General features: G+C 43.4%; 2 protein-coding genes across 5 annotated transcripts in view; one reads left to right on the top strand and one right to left on the bottom strand.

Annotated features, from left to right (window-relative positions):
* Positions 1-2111, bottom strand: part of ARHGAP9 (Rho GTPase activating protein 9) — a 173187-nt gene extending 171076 nt beyond the window's left edge. For all 3 annotated transcript variants that reach the window (XM_068267453.1, XM_068267455.1, XM_068267454.1), the window contains exon 1: positions 2093-2111. The gene's annotated coding sequence lies outside the window, so the exon portion shown is untranslated. The remainder of the gene's footprint in view (positions 1-2092) is intronic.
* Positions 2112-2257: 146 nt separating this feature from the next.
* The window catches only part of MARS1 (methionyl-tRNA synthetase 1), a 66645-nt gene continuing 48742 nt past the window's right edge, over positions 2258-20160 (top strand). The window contains exons 1-7 of one of the 2 annotated variants that reach the window (XM_068267440.1): positions 2258-2443; positions 6074-6164; positions 11470-11548; positions 11641-11769; positions 15265-15340; positions 15427-15590; positions 18272-18384. In XM_068267440.1, coding sequence (XP_068123541.1) covers positions 2341-2443; positions 6074-6164; positions 11470-11548; positions 11641-11769; positions 15265-15340; positions 15427-15590; positions 18272-18384 — 755 coding nt within the window. In that variant the 5' untranslated portion in view covers positions 2258-2340. The remainder of the gene's footprint in view (positions 2444-6073; positions 6165-11469; positions 11549-11640; positions 11770-15264; positions 15341-15426; positions 15591-18271; positions 18385-20160) is intronic. The other variant, XM_068267441.1, reaches the window with a different exon arrangement.

Below are 20160 nucleotides of genomic sequence, written 5' to 3'. Positions count from 1 at the left end.
CTTCCAAAGACGGGGCTGTAGTCAGAAAGCCCGTGCATTAGAGTGTATGCACCGAAGTCTGTCCCAAAGCATTTTCTCCAGCTGAGCATGCAGGGTGCCAGACGCGGGGATGAAAGCTGGAAATAGATCCCCATCCGCTCGATGTAGCGTGCTGGCTGCAGGGAAAATGGAATGCGGAAGATGCAGGACTCGGACACGGACTGTGTGAGTGAGGACACACTGGTCACTTGCACTTCCTTGTGGAGGGGGGGGGGGGTCGCATAGTTGCACATTCGGACTATAAGACGCACCTACTTTTCCCGCCCACTTTTGGGGGAGAAAAAGTGCATCTTGTAGTCCGAAAAATACGGTACATAAAGTTTCGAACACTTCATCTAACAAAAACATATACATAACATTTCTAAACACAGCTGGAACCAAACAGACATACTACTTTTACTTTTCCCAACACATCTGTCAGGTGGATTACAAGCAGAAAGGCAAGAGGGGGGGGGGGGGCAGTCAACGGGGGGAGTGCATGGCAGAGTTTATTGAGTTCAGTGTAGTTACAGCCGAGGGGAAGAAGCTGTTTCTGTGTCTCGTGGTCTTTGTTGAGATGGACCGGTACCTCAGATACCTCCGCCCCAAGGGGAGTTGATTGAAAAACTGGTGGCCAGGGTGGGAGGGATCCTCCCAGGTCATGCCATCACAACTGAGCTGATCGTTCTTTTTTTTAAAAAAATAGCTGCGATTGTAATCCAAGCCAATGGGAGTGTTTTAAAAAAAAATGAAAATGGGATAAAAAGTGCTCTGCATTGTGTCTCTGCCCTTAAAGAGAACCCGACACAGTTCATTGTGCCCAGGGCCGGGCCGAGGCTGGAGAGGCTCCAGCCTCAGGGCGCAGTGTAGGAAGGGGCGCACAATTCATTCAGTTGTCATTCCCAATTGTGTTTGAAGCAGAAAGAAATAGGAAAAGGGGATACATGGCAGTGACTGCAAGTCAGATAACTAGAGATTAAGGTGTTGGGGAGGTTGGGGGCCCTGGGGAGCCTCTTAGTCTAGTAGCAATCAGTGTGTGACGGCTGGGGCGGAGGGATGCACTTTGGTGTCTCAGCCTTGGGTGCTGAAGGACCTTGTCCCAGCTCTGATTGTGCCTTATTGTAACTGGGGCTTCCTCAAGTCCCATGAGGACGGTGGGTTCCCTCAAAGTCCTCCCCAGCCGCTCCATTGTCCGTGGTTGCCTCCTGTATCTTCTTCAGTCGTGGTGTTCTGCAAATGAGCAGCCTGACCAGGCCCCCATCGTGCTCCAGCGGCCAGGAGCATGGTGCAGAACACTCCTGGCCACAGGAGTACAAAGGGGGCGTACGCACAGCCCTGCATGCACAGAACACCATGACTGGACTCAAATTAAGAAGATACCGGAGGCGACCACGGACAACAGAGCATCCAGTGAAGGAGCCCACGGTCCTCATGGAAGCCCAAAGTATAAATAAGGCATAGCGTACTACCTCTGGTACACTTTAACCTGGTTGATTGAACCCCTTATATCCTCCAGAGGCTTTCCCCCTCTTCAGTTCCGGTGCAGGGAATCTGAAATGGGAGCACTCACACGTGCGTAGTAGCATGGAGCCATCGCTCAGGGTCAGTGGAAAAGCCAGTCCGTTCAGCTCCATTCTACTGCACAGGCGTGATCCATCTGCGCCTGCCCTTGTCAATGGGCTTGTGGGGTGTCTCAGCACAGGAACGCTGAGGAGGAGCGAGACAAGGGAAGGTCTGGATTATTCAGAGGCTTCCCTCTACCCAAGTACCCAACTGGGGCTAGGGCACATTTTCACTACAGGTTTTTCCTTTAAAACAAAATAATGGCAGTTCCCATGTGCCTCTAATTTAAAATTCTCCTAAATAAAGTTTGGTGGAGTTCTCCTTTAAAGGTGTGAAAGTAAACACATGGTACACAACTATAGTAGCAATTCCCACTAATAATCTCAGTGGCAAAATGTGTTTTCCATATGTCCATCTGGTAACACAGCCTGAGTCTTGGACACTGAGAAATGAGGCTACATGTGACATAAACGAGCCAGACTTCTGCAAGTCCAGGAAGCTGCGTGCTTACCAATAATACACACCTCCTCACGTCTCGAACCCGACATCACGTCAATCGCTGGTTCTTTCCTTTGACTGTCGGGAAATGTAGTTTTCAAGAGCCCGGTGACTGCGCAGACTTGCTAAGCAGCGTAGCCTAGATAAACTTCAGTTCCCGTCATGCCTCGCTGTCCATGTGCTTGGAAGCTTTCCTGCGCGTTGCATCAGCTGTGCTACATAGGTTCGGAGCCGGTGGTGGCGTTTCGTTGAGTCGGCGGCATGAGGTTATACGTGAATGAGACCAGCCCGCACGGGCTGAAGGTCTTGGCTGCAGCTGAGCTTTGGGGTGGAGAAGTGGATATCAGAAGAATACAGTATGAGGGTAATGGTTTTTAGACGTAATAACATATGTATGTCACCATGCCTAGTGCATCTCTGGTTTCATAGACCCCGATGTGTTCTATACCAAAACTAAGGCTCAACTGTTCTGTTCATTTCTTTTCATTTTATAAAGATCATATGTTGCATTGATCACTTTAATTATTGTAGTTTTGTAACCACTATGTTCACTATGCTAATAGTTAATGGACAGCTTGATTAATTAAAAAGGTTGTGGGCAGAGCAGGGACAAGGTCCTTCAGCACCCAAGGCTGAGACAGCAAAGTGCGCCCCTCCATCCCTCCCACCCCAGGCTTCACCCACTAATTGCTATTAGACTAATAGGTGCACCAGGGCCCCCAACCTCCCCAATGCCTTAATCTTTAGTTACCTGGCGTGCAGTCACTGTCATGTATCCCCTTTTCTTATTTCTTTCTGCTTCAAACACAATTGGGAATGACAGCTGAATGAATTGTGCACCCCCTCCTGCACTGCGCCCTGAGGCTGGAGCCTCTCCAGCCTCGGCCCGGCCCTGGTTGTGGGTTATGTAACCATTCATTTTCCAAACCCGTTGTTCCAATGAGCAAACTAACATACATTTGTTCCATTGACAAACTAGCATACACTTATAGAGGTGCATGAAAGATTGACAGCTTTGACCAACAAAATAACATGCCTATAGATTCCCCATATAGCGTTTGTAGTTTGGTTAGAAAGGTGCAGGATAGTGGTAGTAGAATATGGGTAATTATACAGGTATTCAGCCATTTCATCCTCCACACAGTAAAGTGTCTAATATTTAAAGATATTTTGCTATGACTTAACCTCACCCCACTCTTACACAAAACTCTCCTTTAGTGGTGCCTGACCTTAAAGTCAATGGGAATCAAACTTGAAAAGAAGAAAAAAAAAAAAAAAGCCAGATACGTACCTAAGGAGAGGGGCTCTGTGTCCTATATTTATTTATTTATTTGTTGTATTTATAAAGCGCCAACATATTACGCAGCGCTGGACATTAATTTAGGTTACAGACAATACCTATAGAGCCTTATCTCTCCTCTCCTGGAGCAATATTTGACCAATTTGTTCAAATACTGCTCTAATTCCCTGCAGTGGGGGACTTCCTTAACCATGTTCAAGTGCCCTCTCTTGTGAGTATGGACAGGTGGTCTTTGGGTGGACTCTGCTCCTGAAGTCCCTGGTGAAAGGGGATTCAAACCAGGGAGCTGCTGCTGTAATGAGGGGACAGAGAGAGCCTTGCCTTTCCTTAGGTAAATCTCATTTTTTTTTTTGTTTTGTTTTTCTCCTCCCATTGACTTTAACCCCTCCCTGGTGGCAAGGCTGTGAAGTCGAGGAGTCTGAGTATGGGCAATTTTGGGCACCCGGAGTTAGTCGAGTCGTTTATTTCATAAACTGAGTCGAATAATTTTTTTTTTTTTTTTGTTGTTGTACAAAATCCACAGCTCTGTTAAGTATTAGACTAAAGAGTCTCGGAGTCGGAGCCATTTTGGGTACCCGGATTTGTGGTTTCATAAACTGAGGAGTTGGAGTCGGAAGATTTTTGTACTGACTCCACAGCCCTGCCTGGTGGGCACCTATCCCCCTGGATGCCTACCCAAAAAGACAACTGTAATGAGAGTGATATGGAAGCTGCCCTTGCTGATCCTCTGCCTATATGCAGCTGATCAGGTGTTACTGAGCTGCATGCTGGTTTATGGTGTTTTTCAAACAATACTGCAGCCAAATAGATCAGCGGGGGCTGCCAGGCAACTAGTATTGTTTAAAAGGACATACATATGGCAGTCTTCTCACTTCAGTTGTCCTTTTTGTCCCCCCACAGACTTGATGTGTATGCTGAAAAGTTGGAACACCTGTAGTCCCCTCAAAGTACTTCATAATTCCACTGTACTCATGTCCAAAATCCCAATCTTCATTTTAGAGAACACGAGATGCCAGCATAAGGTTTATTTTGACAGAAATACATTTCTATAAGAATAGCAACTCCGTGGCTTACATAGTCAACATGTTTAATATGATGAGCCTCAGGACCAGCCTTACAGCCCCCTATGTACAAAAGCACACAGTCCAGTCTCTCTTCTGCTGACCATTGGGTGCTTTCATGCTGCAATTTAATGCAGCTGAGACTAGGAACACACTAGGCAGAACTGCTAGCGTTGTGGAAACGCATGCATCTTTGCCTATAATGGTCTATGCACCGCATAAAAAACAGATACAATGTGCATTTTATAAATCACACAACTTGTTGCATATTTCTCAAACGCATGTAAAATACACATGACGTATTTCAGGGCCAGTTCACACCAAAAAGCGCTAGCTTAAAAGCAAACGCTTAGTGTTTTTTGAGGAGGAGGGGTTGTGTTTTTTTTTTTTTTTTTTTTTTTTTTTTTTTTTTTTTTTTTTTTTTTTAGGCATTCTAGGTATGTGCCTGGCGATTTTTCTAAGCATGCTTAGCGATTTTTAGAGGGTTTTGGTGTAGCGGTCCTTATATTTTGTTACAGTAGAGCTGTAACTGAACAGCATCTGTAACAAAAATGCTTGGAAAATCGCTCTGATCTAGTGCTTTTTCAGAGCGATTTTTCCACTTTCCTGTATTTAACTTTGAGGCTGAATTGCCTCAGAAATCATCAAAAACCAGACCATCACTGACTGTGGGTACTTGACACTGGACTTTAGGCATTTTGGCATTTCCCTCTCCCCAGTCTTCCTCCAGACTCTGGCACCTTGATTTCCGAATGAAATGTAAAAGTTGCTTTCATCTGAAAAAAGTACTTTGGACCACTGAGCAACAGTCCAGTGCTGCTTCTCTGTAGCTCATATCAGGCGCTTCAGACGCTGTTTCTGGTTCAAAAGTGGGTTCATGCTTCCATCTGCTGAAAAGCTTTATCGAGATAGATTTCATTTTTCAGCATGACCTGGCACCTGCTCACGGTGCCAAAACCACTGGTAAATGGTTTACTGACCATGGTATTACTGTGCTCAATTGGCCTGCCAACTCTCCTGACCTGAACCCCATAGAGAATCTGTGGGATATTGTGAAGAGAAAGTTGAGACACAAGACCCAACACTCTGGATGAGCTTAAGGCCGCTATCGAAGCATCCTGTGCCTCCATAACACCTGAGCAGTGCCACAGGCTGATTGCCTCCATGCCACGCCGCATTGAAGCAGTCATTTCTGCAAAAGGATTCCCGACCAAGTATTGAGTGCATAACTGAACATAATTATTTGAAGGTTGACTTTTTTTGTTTTAAAAACACTTTTCTTTTATTGGTCGGATGAAATATGCAAATTTTTTGATAGGAAATTTGGGTTTTCATGAGCTGTATGCCAAAATCATCAACAAGAAAAGCAATAAAAGGCTTGAACAACTTCAGTTGTGTGTATTTGAATCTAAAATATATGAAAGTCTAACGTTTATCAGTACATTACAGAAAATAATGAACTTTATCACAATATGCTAATTTTTTGAGAAGATCCTGTATGTGTACTTTATTTATTTATAAGAACAAGTTGACTCCTTTAGACCATGTGTGTTTTACTAGCAGAAATGCTATTTAATAGCGAGAGGCTTTTATAAGTGTATGTGACTCACGATCTTTAACTATTCTTATTTAGAAAACGTGGTTCCCTTCCTGTCCCGTCCAAAGCTGCCAGCGCTAATGCTTGATAATGGGAATTTCCTCTTTATTCCAAATGCCATCTGCAGGTGAGTATTCATCATTAATGCTGGATAGTATAAGCAAAATATTTAATTTTGTATGTGAATAGCCCTTTAGACAAACATTTTCTGTTGCTAATGAGAACCGGAAGCTGTTGGTTAGATACCCAGCAGGTGATACAGTTTATCAATTCATCATTGGGTGCCCATTCGGATTGTCCCTTGCAAACTTCCAGTCCATTCAAGAAGAACATGGCATTTATAATTCTTTTTACTTATCACCTGATTTTTTTTTCTTTATTAATTTATTACAGTGCATTTAGATATTTGGCTGTTTTTTGTTTTTCTCATAAATAATACACAGATGTTGCAAGATGAGAAAACCATAGAACTTCAAAGGTCTGATCACATTCATGCCTGGTGCATGCCATACAATTTCCCATCAGATTGATGGGTTCAATTGATCATTTCTGACAGGTCCAATCCTATTTCCGATTGATTTTCAGATCAATTTTTGTACACCAGTGATCCGAAAAACAATTGGAAACCTGATCAGATTTGTCGGAAATGATAGATTCGACCGGTCGATCTGATGGGAAATTGCATGGTGTGTAATAGGCATAATGAGGTTTCAAACTTTTGCTGATTGTAATCTGTGTTGGTGGGTAAATAAATACTCTGAAGCATTGTGGATGGTGCCTCGCTTGTCTTTTTCCTGCTAAACTGGACTGTCTTGTATACGAGCGCACAGGAGTTATCCACCATCATTCCCATATCCCACAAGGGCATTTGGTGCAGACTCTGTGACCTCTTATCGATTGAGAAATATTAATGCATTGAGGATTTAGACTTTAAAGTAGGAAAAGTGTGATTCTTCTCTTTGACTCTGTAGTCCGATATAGAGGCTGCCATATGCCTTTTATTTTTAAGTGCCAGATGCCTGGCTGTCCTTTTGGTCCTCTGCCACCTAATAAAGTGACTCTAAACTCAACTTCCTTTATGCTCCAAAAGATTAGGTACAGCATGATAACCATTAAAGGAATACTATCGATTGAAACGATTTTTTTTTTTTAATACTCTATATTAGTGTACACATTACCACTAGTGCTAGGGGCACTTTATTTATTCACCCAGGTCTCTTTCTCACTATCCCTGCTTAAAAATTCATTTCTCACACAGCTCATAGTAGTTTGGGTCACCCTGAGCTGCTTGGTTACTCTGTCACACAGCTCACAAATATATTTCACTGTGTCACTCACAGCATGCAGGAGACATGAGGAGAAATAGGCTGATCTGAGGTGATAACAGGTAACTAAATGAGCTATAATATTGCTGGAATATAACAAGCTAGAACACTAGTCTTAGGCCTCGATTCATAAAGCATTCCCGCATTCGGAAATGCTGAAAACTGCTCACTTTACCGACCACACAGCAAAATCTGTATTCATAAAGGCTTTTTCTGCATGAAAAGCCGACATTCGCGAGCAGAGTGATCAATCACCGCCTTGCGCGGTGATTATCATAGCAAAAGTAACAAATGTCAATTCAGAAAGATTAGAGGTAGCGGTATGCGGACGGGTATTACCGCTACCTCTGATGTGGCGAGAAGCGTGCGGAATACATTGCAGTGAATGGGACAGACCTCCCAAGCAGCTGCAGAGAGAACACCGCACGGAGGGATTCCGCCTGCTTCTCCTGTTTCCGCATGTCTCCCGACAGCCTTACGCCTGCCTACAGCGGAATATCTCCGCACGCCTGTCACAACTAGCAAAATTTTTATGAATTACCACCCTGAAGGCGGAAATACCGACAGCGGTGTTTCCCCGCTCGACGTTACCTTCCCGACAGCACTTTTATGAATCGAGGCCTTTGTTTACAATCAGACTGGTTGCCTGCTTGAGGTGATTCACTCCAGGCTGCATCCACTTTACAAGCTGCTGAGGGGCAGACCACTGTCTACAATTAGCATTATTAGTATCTTTATCAGTCAAAAGAAGCAAAGATAATAAACACACATTGCTAGAATCTTTAACTCCTTACCACCATATCAATAAGATTCTTTCAGCAAGGTGATAATTAAAGTATAAACTGAGGAGTTGATAGCAACTCCCCTGTGCAAAGACATGGTCTAGCCCTCAGGGAGCCCAGTATTTAGATACATTTTGTATCCAACACTGACGCCAAAACTGACAGAGGATTTTACAGCTGAGAGGAACAGCTGTGTGAGGAATCAAATTACTCCTAGTACTTGTCCTATTGTGTGCTACAACATACAGCATTTCAAAATAAATGAATACTTCGATAGTATTCCTTTAACCACTTTACCCCCGCGCGTACGTATTTCTCCGCCCCTTTTTCCATCCTTTAAAAACCAGGGACGGAGAAACACGTACTTTCCGCGTTCTCGACGCTGTCCGCGCTCCCGCTCGTAAACACGCCGCCCGCCGCTAGTAAACACGCCGCCGCTCGCTCGCCCGGAGATCAATGAACGGGAAAATCCATTCCCGTTCGTTGATCTAAGCCCCACAATGACCCGCTGCTCTCCTATGGGCAGCGCGATCATTGTGAGAAGAAACTCACGTGTCCAGCCTCCTTATTCTTCCTCCAAGCTTCCGGAAGGAGGCTTGGAGGTCGCAATAAAGCAAAAAGTTACTGTGGCCATCTTGTGGCCAAATAGTAAACTACACCCTACACATTTTTCACATACAAATAAATGACTTTTACACAAAAAATTAACTCATTACCTCCCACACTCCCCATTTTTTTTTTTTTTTTTGTAATTAAAAAAAAATTCAAAAATTTACAATTAAAAAAAATACATAATTAGTTACCTTAGGGACTGAACTTTTTAAATATTTAAGTCAAGAGGGTATAACACTGTTACTTTATAAACTATGGGCTTGTAATTAGGGATGGACGCAAAACTGAAAAAAATGCACCTTTATTTCCAAATGAAATATTGGCGCCAAACATTGTGATAGGGACATAATTTAAACGGTTTTATAACCGGGACAAAAGGGCACATAAATTTCATGGGTTTTAATTACAGTAGCATGCATTATTTAAAAACTATAATGGCCGAAAACTGAAAAATAATTTTTTTTTTTCCCCACATTTTTCCTATTTTCCCATTAAAACACATTTAGAAAAAAAATAATTCTTGGCATAATGTCCCACCTAAAGAAAGCCTAATTGGTGGCGGAAAAAACAAGATATAGTTCATTTCATTGCGATAAGTAATGATAAAGTTATAGACGAATGAATGGAAGGAGCGCTGAAAGGTGAAAATTGCTCTGGTGGTCAGGGGGTAAAACCCCTCAGTGGTGAAGTGGTTAAGGGAAAAAAATTTAAAGCTGAAGCTTTTTTTTTTTTTTTTTTTTTTTTTTTTTTTTTTTTTTTCCCCTGTACAAAAGGAGGCTCTGGGTCCTGATAAGCCTTCCTGTTCCTCTCATGGTCCACTCATTCCAGCCCTGGATCCCCGGTTCAAATCTCCCGCCGCAGGAGACTTTCGAAGTCTTCAGGAGCCGGAGTGCTCCTGAAGACTGGCGGCTCTGTACTGCGCAAATGCACAAGACTGCGTGTTTGCGCAGTTTGGAGCGGCCTGCCTTCAGGAGCACTCGGGCACAACCTTGGCTGTTCTTCTTGCAGAGCTCAGGACTGCTGTTGTCTGTGCTGTTTTTAGGGTTTATCTTTCACAAACTAGGCAGCACATACAGCGGTTAGTGAGTCTGTGGGAGATGGGGCCGCCGGAAACAGCTGACATACAAATGGTGTCAAATTCTGTTAGCAGTCATTATCCCAGCTGTTAAAAAATGGTTTCAGACTGTAAAAGTAATTACTCAAGTTGGAGGACCTGGACAGTGTTATGACAGCAGCCTAATCCCCATGCTCCCATCCAGAGACTAAGCATTACCTTGTACTCACACTGCTGCGTGATCTAGTTTTTTTTTTTTTTTTTTTTTTTTTTTTTTTTTTTTTTTTGTTCTCCTGTATTGTTGTATTGCTGTATGTCACCCCTAAATATTGTCTGTAACCTAAACTAATGTCCAGCGCTGCATAATATGTTGGCGCTTTATAAATACAATAAACTTTACATGTGCTTGGGGGAAGGCCCTAACTGTCAGTTTGGGGGTTTTTTAAAGGGGCACTACAGCGAAATGTAAGCTACTGGTATAACCCTAGAAGCATGTTTCTAATTGTGAGAGCAACACATATTGGGTAATATATCTAGTTACAAAGGTTGGTATGATTCTGGCGTCGCTAGAAAGCGTCCTTCTCTGTTCAGCCAACGGCTATTTCTCTACTCTTCCCCCTCTCCGTGTGTGAGAGCAAAGCTTGTTCTGTAGGGCTGTCTCCATCAGCAGCAAGTATAGATATCTTGGTTAAATAAACAAGCAGCTTTCTGTTTATTTACTGAAGATATCCATACTTGCTGCTGATGGAGCCAGCCAGAACAGGCTTTAATCTCACAAGCAGAGAGGCGAGATATAGCTGAACAGAGAAGGATTTCGCATTTCTCGAAGTGATGGGTAGGATCTGTAAGAGGTTTATATAAATTATCCCATCATGCTGATCTTTGTATCTAGGTACACTACCTATTATGTGTTGGTCTCACAATTAGACATGCTACTAGGGTTATCCCAGTAACACAAATTTCACTTTAGTGCCCCCTTAACTGGCTGTACATTTTGGGTATGGCTTCTACTTTCAAAGAAAACGTACCTGTTTGATACATTTTCTGCAGTACAATGATGTACATGCAAATGGATCGAATGTTAAAAATAGCTTCTGCTTCCTCTTGCTATTTTTAATGGATCAGTTTGTTGTGTAAACACAAGGCAAAGTCCCGACCTGCTGCATTTTTCCAGATAGCGGATGCGATTTCCATAGAGCCCTATAGTGGAAACCTAGTCTCTGCAGGTGCCAACGGGAGGAGAAAATGGAGTGGAGCAGACACAGAACTGTCCGCTCTGAACCAAATGGGACTTGTCGCAAGTGGGAACTGAGCCTAATGTGGAAAAATGCCATTAAATTGCAGTGCAGTATTTTTTTTTTATTTTTTTTTTTTTTTTTTTTTTTATATACATTTTATAGAGACTTTTCAATGACGTTGGAATATACCTTCAATGAATTGAGGCCAATGTCTAGTGTTCCGTGAACTGTCAGCAAATTAGAGAAGAGACAATCATTTTGTTTTAGATTGAAACCAAGAACCTGGTTATTGAGCACATGGTGTATTTTTTTTTTTTTTATCTCCTATTCTTACTCATATGTTTGTTTTATGCCATGACCGTGTTCTAGAGATTTGATGAAGACAACAAAGATGAAAATAAACTCCTTCTTTTCTTTATAGGCATTTTTTCTCTGTAGCTGGGAAAGCAACAAATAACCGCATTAATCAATGGTTAGAATGGGAAACCACAGAACTGCAGGTAGGACACAAGGTCATGGTGGTGCATTTGACTCAGTGTCATTCTGTATTCCATCACGGTTTCATGTATAACTGGTTTTGTTTGTGTTGTAGCTTTCCATGACCATGGGTCTGTACTCTAATGTGGTGCAGGGAAAGAAGAAGGAAGACCTACTACTGATTATTAACAAGTCACTAGGTTACATTGCTCGCAATCTTACAATGAATAAATACCTTGCAGGCGTAAGTATAACTGGATTAAAACAAGAAGCCTATACCTGCTATAGAAAAATATAAGTTACTGTGTATGCGTTCATGTAGAAGGCCCCAGGAAATTTGGGTGCAGAGTGAAGCTAGAAAACAGTTTGCTCTGCTGTGGTCAGTGTTGATTACTATTTCTTCTACGCAATTGGGCTTCCAGCTATTGCTGGTGCGCGAATTGCGCTGTTCTTATCGTAATTTGAGCTCCATCCTTCGTCTGTGCCCAAATTACTCACTGAGCGCCGCTATAGCTGTAATTCACATTATGGCCTATAGGCAGCACCCAAATCTCGTCAGCCGCGCAGCGCCCTGTTTACCTGACTCACCTGTGTAGCCTGTGCATCCTTTTCTACTTATAGCAAAGTCCCTGTTATCCAAAACAAAAAAAATGGAAGTCTCAACTAACTGGCATGACTGAGGCGTATAACGGGGCTTAACTTTTGGGGGTTTTCAGTGCAGAAACTACTCACTAATTGTCCGGGCGCCATCTGCTATGCATCCTGCAGTTCCCAGGGGCTTTTTAACTGATATGTCAGCAAGATACTGAAAGGGGTGGATGCAGATATATAGAAACAGGATCCAACATCAACATACTCTTTCAGCATAATCTCATTCACTGGGTTGTTTTACTAAGAATGTGAAGACACATTCAATTTTGATTGACCAATGGCTGTCCGATTTTACCACTTACATGTAGTATGAGAGTTTAGCTACACAATCTGTTCCTAGTAATCACAATCTGCTGGCCCTCATACTACATGGAGGTAGTAAAATGGTCACGCATTGGCCAGTCAAAACTGGATGTGTGTATGTACGCTCGATGGTCCCTGGTCGAGGTGGCCAGTTGGGACTACCTTTGCCAAAATAATCTAGCATGTGAACAGTGGCACTGTCACCAAGAGTTCCAGAGTGCCAGATTATCTTGATTGAATGCATACTGAGCTCATAGCTCCTCTATGAATCCTGCCTGCTTGAAGCCACTCTATTGCCCCTCCTCCTCCGTTCCATAACAGTACATGTCACTTGCCTGTAGGCTAACATGGTGTCTGTACAACACTTTGTCCTGACCTGTCGTCTGTGGGATTGAGTCCTGATCCCTGCTGGCAGCAATATAAGTTGTGCATGCAGGTTGGAGAAGTTGAGCGATTCTGCAAACCTGGACTGGACATCTAAATGTGGCCCCTTGGCAGATGTTTGCTGTCTGGCAGTCATTGTTTAACTGTTTGCGCACACTGCTTACATGAGATGTCAGCAGACAATAATGCGATGTCAGTCGGACCACTGCCATTGCTAGATTTATAGTAGTTGATTTAGACCATCAAGCAGGCAGAAACATGACTTGAGCACTGCACCCCCTTTTGCTTCTGGCCACATCAATCTCCTAAAGAGCAGCCTTTCCTGACCAATCAAAGACCCAGGACAAAAAAAAAAAAATCATACATACCTGGGGCTTCCTCTAGCCCCCTTCCACCTGATCACTCCCTTGGCGCTGTCCTCCGCCTCCTGGATTTTCCACAATGGGTCCCCCAGTATCTTGTAGCAGTTGGGGCATGCACAAGTGCGGCTGCACGTGCCCCCTCCATCTCGCTTCTGCAGCCAGGAGAGTTCTGCGCCTGCACAGTAATATTGCGCACCCGCAGAAAGCTAATAGTGGTTGGTGCGCACGGCCAAGCTGTGCATGCGCAGTTAGCCCCGACTGTCAAGATACTGGGAGCCCTTATGGAAAGTCCAGGAGGCGGAGGACGGCACCAAGGGAGCAATCAGGCCGGAGGGGGCTGCAGGAAGCCCCAGGAGGGTGTGTTTTTTTTTTTTCCTCTTCACCTCAGGTTCTCTGAACCAGCCCCCCATCGTGACACCCAATTCTCGGCCATGGCTGTTATAGTCCACCATGGTTGCGTTCAGATCAGCATTGCAATAAACTATTTTCCTTAGATTCAATACTCATGTTTATGGAATCTAATACAAACACTTTTACATTTAAAGAGGAGCTGTTAGGTATAAGGTCTCAGAGAAAATAAACACATATATCAGTAGCTAAATATAGGCTGTACTTACATTACATATGCATTTCACTGTCCACGTTTGGATTTTTACAGAATCTTTATATAGTATTTGCAGAGAATGATGCTCCTGACAGCTCATGGCAGGCTCCATGTTTGTCTGTCTCCTATGAAGCCAAATGTGTCGTCATGTCCTCCCTGCTTCCTGATCACAGAAAAGCTCGTACTGAATAACACTAGTTTGCAGTGAATATTAATGAGCCATGTGGCTAGGAACAATAGCGGACTCCTGCAGTGTACTCTGCCGGGAGATTTATCAGTGCTGTGCGCTGGACTGAGTTACATGCTATTGTTACTTGACCCTGTAACTTCTCATTAGCAGCCGAGGGGAGGGCCCCAGAATGCTTTGCAGTATGGTTTGCGGCTTGCGTCCTCTTAAGAGCTTGGGTCTAACAGCTTTGCTGATAAGCACACATCAAATGAAAGAGAGATTTTTATCTTCACTATTGCCTTTTTGGCTTCCGTCTAAACTGTTTAACACAGGAGAATAGAGGTTTAAATTAGCTTCTGCAGCCTGACAGTTACTCTTTAAAGAAAACCAAAAAAACATCCATAATACAATATGTGCACCAGTCAGCAGGGGGCGCACATACCACATCATGACTCTTCCTGGGAGCCATCTTGCCCGCCTGACCGAGATCCAGCGGACACAGAGCATCCCTTGCGGCTAAAGGGGGCGCGGACACTGGATGCTGCAGACGGGAGGATCGGAGGTGATTGCAGTGGTAAGTATTGGGAAGTGCAGGAAGAGCCTGGCTTATCCTTACCGCAAAAAGTACTGTTCTTTTTATGTATGAGACAGGCTTGTTCTTACCGCCAGGAAGGTTAACGAGTTAAAGTTTCATCTAGGAGAAAATCAATTGAATTGGGGGCAAAGTCTTGGAACACTCTTTGATAAGAAAAACATAAGTCTGCACTTCCCATTCAATGGATAATCTTATAATTTTGATCAGATTAATTGATTAGGAGTTGATATTGGTGCGTGCATAAAGGTAGCCATACACTTATAGATTTGCAGCAGATTCGACCATCAGATTTCTGTCAGATTGTTTGTCAAATCTGACAGGAATCTATCTGATGTGTGCCACACACTAGGAACAGATTTCCAATAGCTTTCACAATGAAATTTATTGGAAATCTATCTAAATGCATTATTGGTCTATTAGATCCAATGCAACTCTGAGGACTGGCAGCAGATCGACCTAGATTTTTTTTTTTTTCCATCCTGTCAGATCAAATTGATCGAAATCTGCGGCAGATCGCTAATTTGATAAAATCGATTTCCGATCGATTGATTCCATAGAATCGATCGATGGCTGAAGTTGACCAGTGTATGGGCCCCTTTAACCTTACACTCAGTTGTGTGTGCTTAATAAAGTGCTTTTTTTTATTGAACTTTTGAACTGTGATTTTGTAGGATGAATTGTCAGTTGCTGATATCGTGGTTTGGGGAACAATTTACCCTTTTATCGCAGATGTAACCAATATTTCAGGTAAGCTTATTCTGTGTTTTTTGGGGGGAAATTTTTTGTTTTTAAACGTTGAACTAAAATCTTTTTTTTTTTTTCTTGTATTTTAGAGGACTTGACATCATTTAAGAATTGGTTTAAAAGAGTCTCTGAATTGGACCAGTGCAAAAGAGTTGCTAAATCTATTATGAAGGACCAGGGAGCGGCCATTTTTAAAGCCTATCTACAAAAGCTACATGTGCTGCCATATAAGGCTTCCTCCAATGAACCAGCAGTAAGGGACCTGCTTTTCTCTGTAAACACACAGCACAATGACTTGAAACTTGGTCTTGCATACATTAGTGGCACCTCTTCTAAGTAATGAGACTGAGTGCTGCTGTAATAACGGAGTGACTTCCATGGGTGAGGTAAGGAGGGGAACAATAGATGTTTCTGACGATTGCTGCTTAAAGGGAACCTTAACTGAGAGGGATATGGATGTTTCCTGTTAAAGAATCCCAGTTACTGGGCTGTCCTGCTGATCTCTTTGGCTGCAGCAGTGGTGGAATCACACCTGAAACAAGCATGCAGCTAATCCAGTCTGACTTCATTCAGAGCACCTGATCTGCATGCTTGTTGATGGGCTGTGGCTAAAAGTATTAGAGACACAGGATCAGCAGGAGAGTCAGGCAACTGTTACTTTACAAGGAAAAATCCATATCCTTCTCAGTAGGTTCCCTTCAAAGGACTTCCGAGGTGAAGATTACAATCGGTTTACTCACCTGGAGCTTCTTGCAGCTGTTTCATCTTCCTCCATGTTCCGTTGGCCACACGAAATGATCGGCAACCCGCCAGGGGTTCGCCAATCATTACGGGTGGCCAGTGGGACACCGAGGAGGTCTGGGGCTGCAGCAAGGTACTAAAGCGGCTGCTATGGGCTGGAAGAGGCCCTAGGTGAGTAAACATGGATTGTAATCTTCGCCTCCGGAAGTTCTTTCAAGATCTGGCAAGCCAAATAATTCAGCAATGTCAGCAGACCACTGGATAGATTCTCAGCAGAGAAAGCCCAGACGGGCTGCCTCAGCTGAGTAGTCTAGTAGTGTGTGTGTGTAAGGCTTTAAAGGCTCGTACACAGGTCCAACAAAGTGCATGACCAACACCACAGCAAACCTTTGACACGAAGTATTTTTCACACACCAACCAACTAAAAGACCAACTCATTTAAATACTGCACGCAAAACTGCATAACCTGGCCGCTTTCAAAACCATGTCGTACAAACTACAATGTACACATGTGACCAACTAAACGATATCTTCCCAACAGTCGTGTGAGACGAGCTGCCGAATGGATCGGGCAAACCGCCTGTTGTCTTGTAGTTTGCCATACATATACACACCTGATTAACGTCCAACACTCCAAAATCTGACAACGATCAGGTGGCTTAGTTGCACCTGTAAGGGAACTCGAGGTGAGAGGGATATGGAGGCTGACCTATTTACTTCCCTTTTAAATAATACCAGTTGCCTGACAGTCCTGCTGATCCTGTCTCCTAAGGGGGCCCATACACTGGTCAATTTTTAGCCATCAATTTATGGCTGATTCGACCGCTCTGATCGCATTGGCTAGAAATCAATGCAGCGGGAAGCATGATCGCTCAGCCGATTTTGCTTGATCGGTCTGGATGGAAAATCTAGGCCAATCAGCTGCTGGAAGCAGATTGATGGCCCATAGAGTTGCATTGGATTGAATGGTGCAATAATGCATTTTGATTTTTTTCAATAGATTTAACTCTGAAATTTAGTGGCAATCTGTTTTTAGTGCGTGGCACACACCAGATTCTTGTCAGATTCTAGCACTATCCAGGAGCGCCACGGGGAGGCTTCCCAATGCCCCCATACAACCGAGGGACCGTGGGGTCCCAGGCGCTCTCACTGCCTGGGAACCACGCAGCCATTGGATGTCAGTTTTTGTGATTTGGCAAAACGGGTGGTGTGAACCAAACCTTAACCCATAATACAGCATGCCTGCACATAATAGAGTACAATCTAAATACATTTATGCTTCTGCTTATCAATTACCTCCATTGAATATCCATTATAGAAGAATGCAAGCAATGATTCAGAATAAAACTACAAAATGTTTAATGGCACAATCATTGCAGAGTAGGCCTTGGGCAAGGAGTGTTCTCCTGCCTAGGGGGACCAGTGGGAAACTACAGCACATGGATATAGTTGTCACACCTGTGCACACTTTGAAATGGCATCTGAAATCATCATGAATGAAATTTTTAGGTGACCTAAACTGAAAAGTTGTACAAGCTCTTAGGGCCTATTCACACTGGGGTGATTAGCAGCCATTTACCGGTAATGCACTTACCGGTAATGCACTTACCGATAGTGCAATGTAAACTATATGGCAGTGATCTCACTGCCGCGATTGCCAGCAATTCGCGGTAAATGCAAATGCGCTACATGCAGCAATCCTTTTTTTGCGCTTTTTAAAGCGATCCCAGTGTATTCAAAACTTGAATTGTGATTGCTCAAAAATCGCAAAAGTGTTTGTTTTGTTTTTGCATTTATTGCTAAAAAAAATTGCTATGGCAAAATGCTAGAGATAATCTGTAGCGTTGTGATCATCGGTGTGAATGGGGCCTTATTCCCAGCTATTGCCCTGTTCACCACACATTCATCCAGTGCCTCCATCTGCCTGCATTTCCTCTGTGCAACAAGCCTTGTAATGCAAGGGACAGTTGCAGATGATACACTTCCGAGAATTCCACTAGTTTGTTGTTACCCTGTAGACATTTTGACATTTCCTTCATCTGAATGAACCGTAAAAATCCCTCTGTATTGTACATGCATGATTAACCGGAGCTAAACATTTGCTGGAATTAGCACTTTGCTATAACTGTTAGGTTTTGTTTGCAGTCAGTAACAAGCACATCAATTTTTCACCTTGTTCTAATCCTCTGTCAGGCTGAAGAGCCAGCAGCCCAGGCAGTGTCTGAGCAGGACATTGCAGAAGCCGTTGCAGCTTGGAAAAAAAGTCCTAGTGCTGCTCGGAAACAAAAACAGCCACAACGCCCAATGTGAGTATGTTGCAAGATTGTGTACCATGTCTTTTAGTTACGCAAGTATCTGAAGGTGCCCATTTATTATGGTACACTTTGTAGCGAATGATCTTAGTTTTGATCAGATGAGTATTCAGATTGTAGTTTATGAAAACAGAAGATCCTGCGCCCAATCAATCTTGAACTATAGCATTACCAATTGTTTTCTTACAGAATTGGTTGAGTGGTGTGTTAGATTTATTTTTTCGTAAATATGGTTGTAACAAAATCATGTATGATCGCAAGTTGGATTCTTTAAAGGGAACCCGGGGTGAGGGATGTGGTGGCTGACATGTTTGCTGCCGTTTAATGCATATTGCCTGGATGTCCTGCTGATCCTCTGCCTCTAAGGCCCTGTTCACACTGCACGCGTTTCCAGCCGCGTTTTGGAAACGCGTGCAGGAGGCCGACATGCACGACATCAGACAGTGCATAGAGTGCACTGTCTGATGTTCACACTGCATGCGTTCCGGACCTGTGCGGTCCGGGAACGCATGCTGCACGCATTTTTTTGCCAAAACTCGTGGCTGTCCCATTCACTTTTCAGTGATGGGATCAGCAACGCATACAAACGCGGATGGCGTGCGATCGTACGCGTTGCGTTCCGCATGCGTGGCCATCCGCGTTTCTAATGTGAACGGAGCCTAATACTTGAACCTATGGACCCTGAACAGGCATGCAGATCAGATGTCTGATAAATCTGAGATTAGCTGCCCGTGTGTGATTTAGACCCCACTGACCAGAAAGATCAGCAGGACTGCCCCCCCCCCCCCCTCCTGGTCTGAATTGTCTTCGAGAATATAAGATTGTTTGCTAAAAATTGCACCGTTAATGGACACCTTTATACGTGTTCACGCTGTACTTCAGAAATACTTTAAAGTGGACCTGAACTCTTGCACAAGACAGAAGGAAAACCTAGAGAAATGCACCCTGTAGGTATTTAGAGAGCCTAGCCTGTCTAATGCCCCCTCATCTGTGACTGATCACAGGTTGAAATTTGATCCCTTAGCTGTCAGCTGACTGCCATGGCGCAGAGGCGATTTTGAAAGCACAGGATATTAAGTGTCTGCTTCCATTAAAGCAGGAAGTAGAAACAGTGCAGATTTATTGCAGGATTTGTATCAGCTGTAACGTTTCATTTTTTTTTTTTTTTTATTCTAAAGGTTATGATGCTGCTTTATCTTTTAGAGTAAAGCTTGCGTTCTGAGTTCAGGTCCGCTTTAATGATTTGAAAGCTGCACCCTGGGGAAGGCAGAGGCTGCTAAAAGTGCATCAGACTGCTCATCTCGTGCTTCTCTGAATAGCTTCAGCACAGTAAAGCATACGTAGCATCTCTTAAAACTTAGAGTGAAGTTCTTGTACAAAAAAAGCTTTGTGGATTTTATCCGGAGCAGTTGAAAACTGCATAAGGGCTGGAACCCACTAGAGCGATTTTGAGTGTTTAGGGAGCAATTCAAACTATGGTTTTTTTTTTTTTTGTTTTTTTTTTTTTTTTTTTCCCCCCCCTAAACACTCAGCTAATGTTAATGGAATGGCCATATTCCACTGGCGCGATTGCCAAATCGCGAAACGCAGGACATGCAGCATTTTTAGCGTTTCTGCAGTGCAAAATATATAAACGCTGGCCTAATCGCTCATCAAAACATAGAGCGATGTTGCTAGCGTTTTTGAAGTTAGTGCACACTGTAAAAAAAAATAAAAAAAAAATTCAAAGGACCAATCAGGATTAAAAGCGCTAATCCCTACACAATCGCT

Source organism: Hyperolius riggenbachi, chromosome 2, assembly GCF_040937935.1.
Source record: "Hyperolius riggenbachi isolate aHypRig1 chromosome 2, aHypRig1.pri, whole genome shotgun sequence".
NCBI lineage: Eukaryota > Metazoa > Chordata > Amphibia > Anura > Hyperoliidae > Hyperolius > Hyperolius riggenbachi.
Note: the sequence above shows the minus strand (reverse complement) of the source record. Positions and strands in the feature narration are given on the sequence as shown.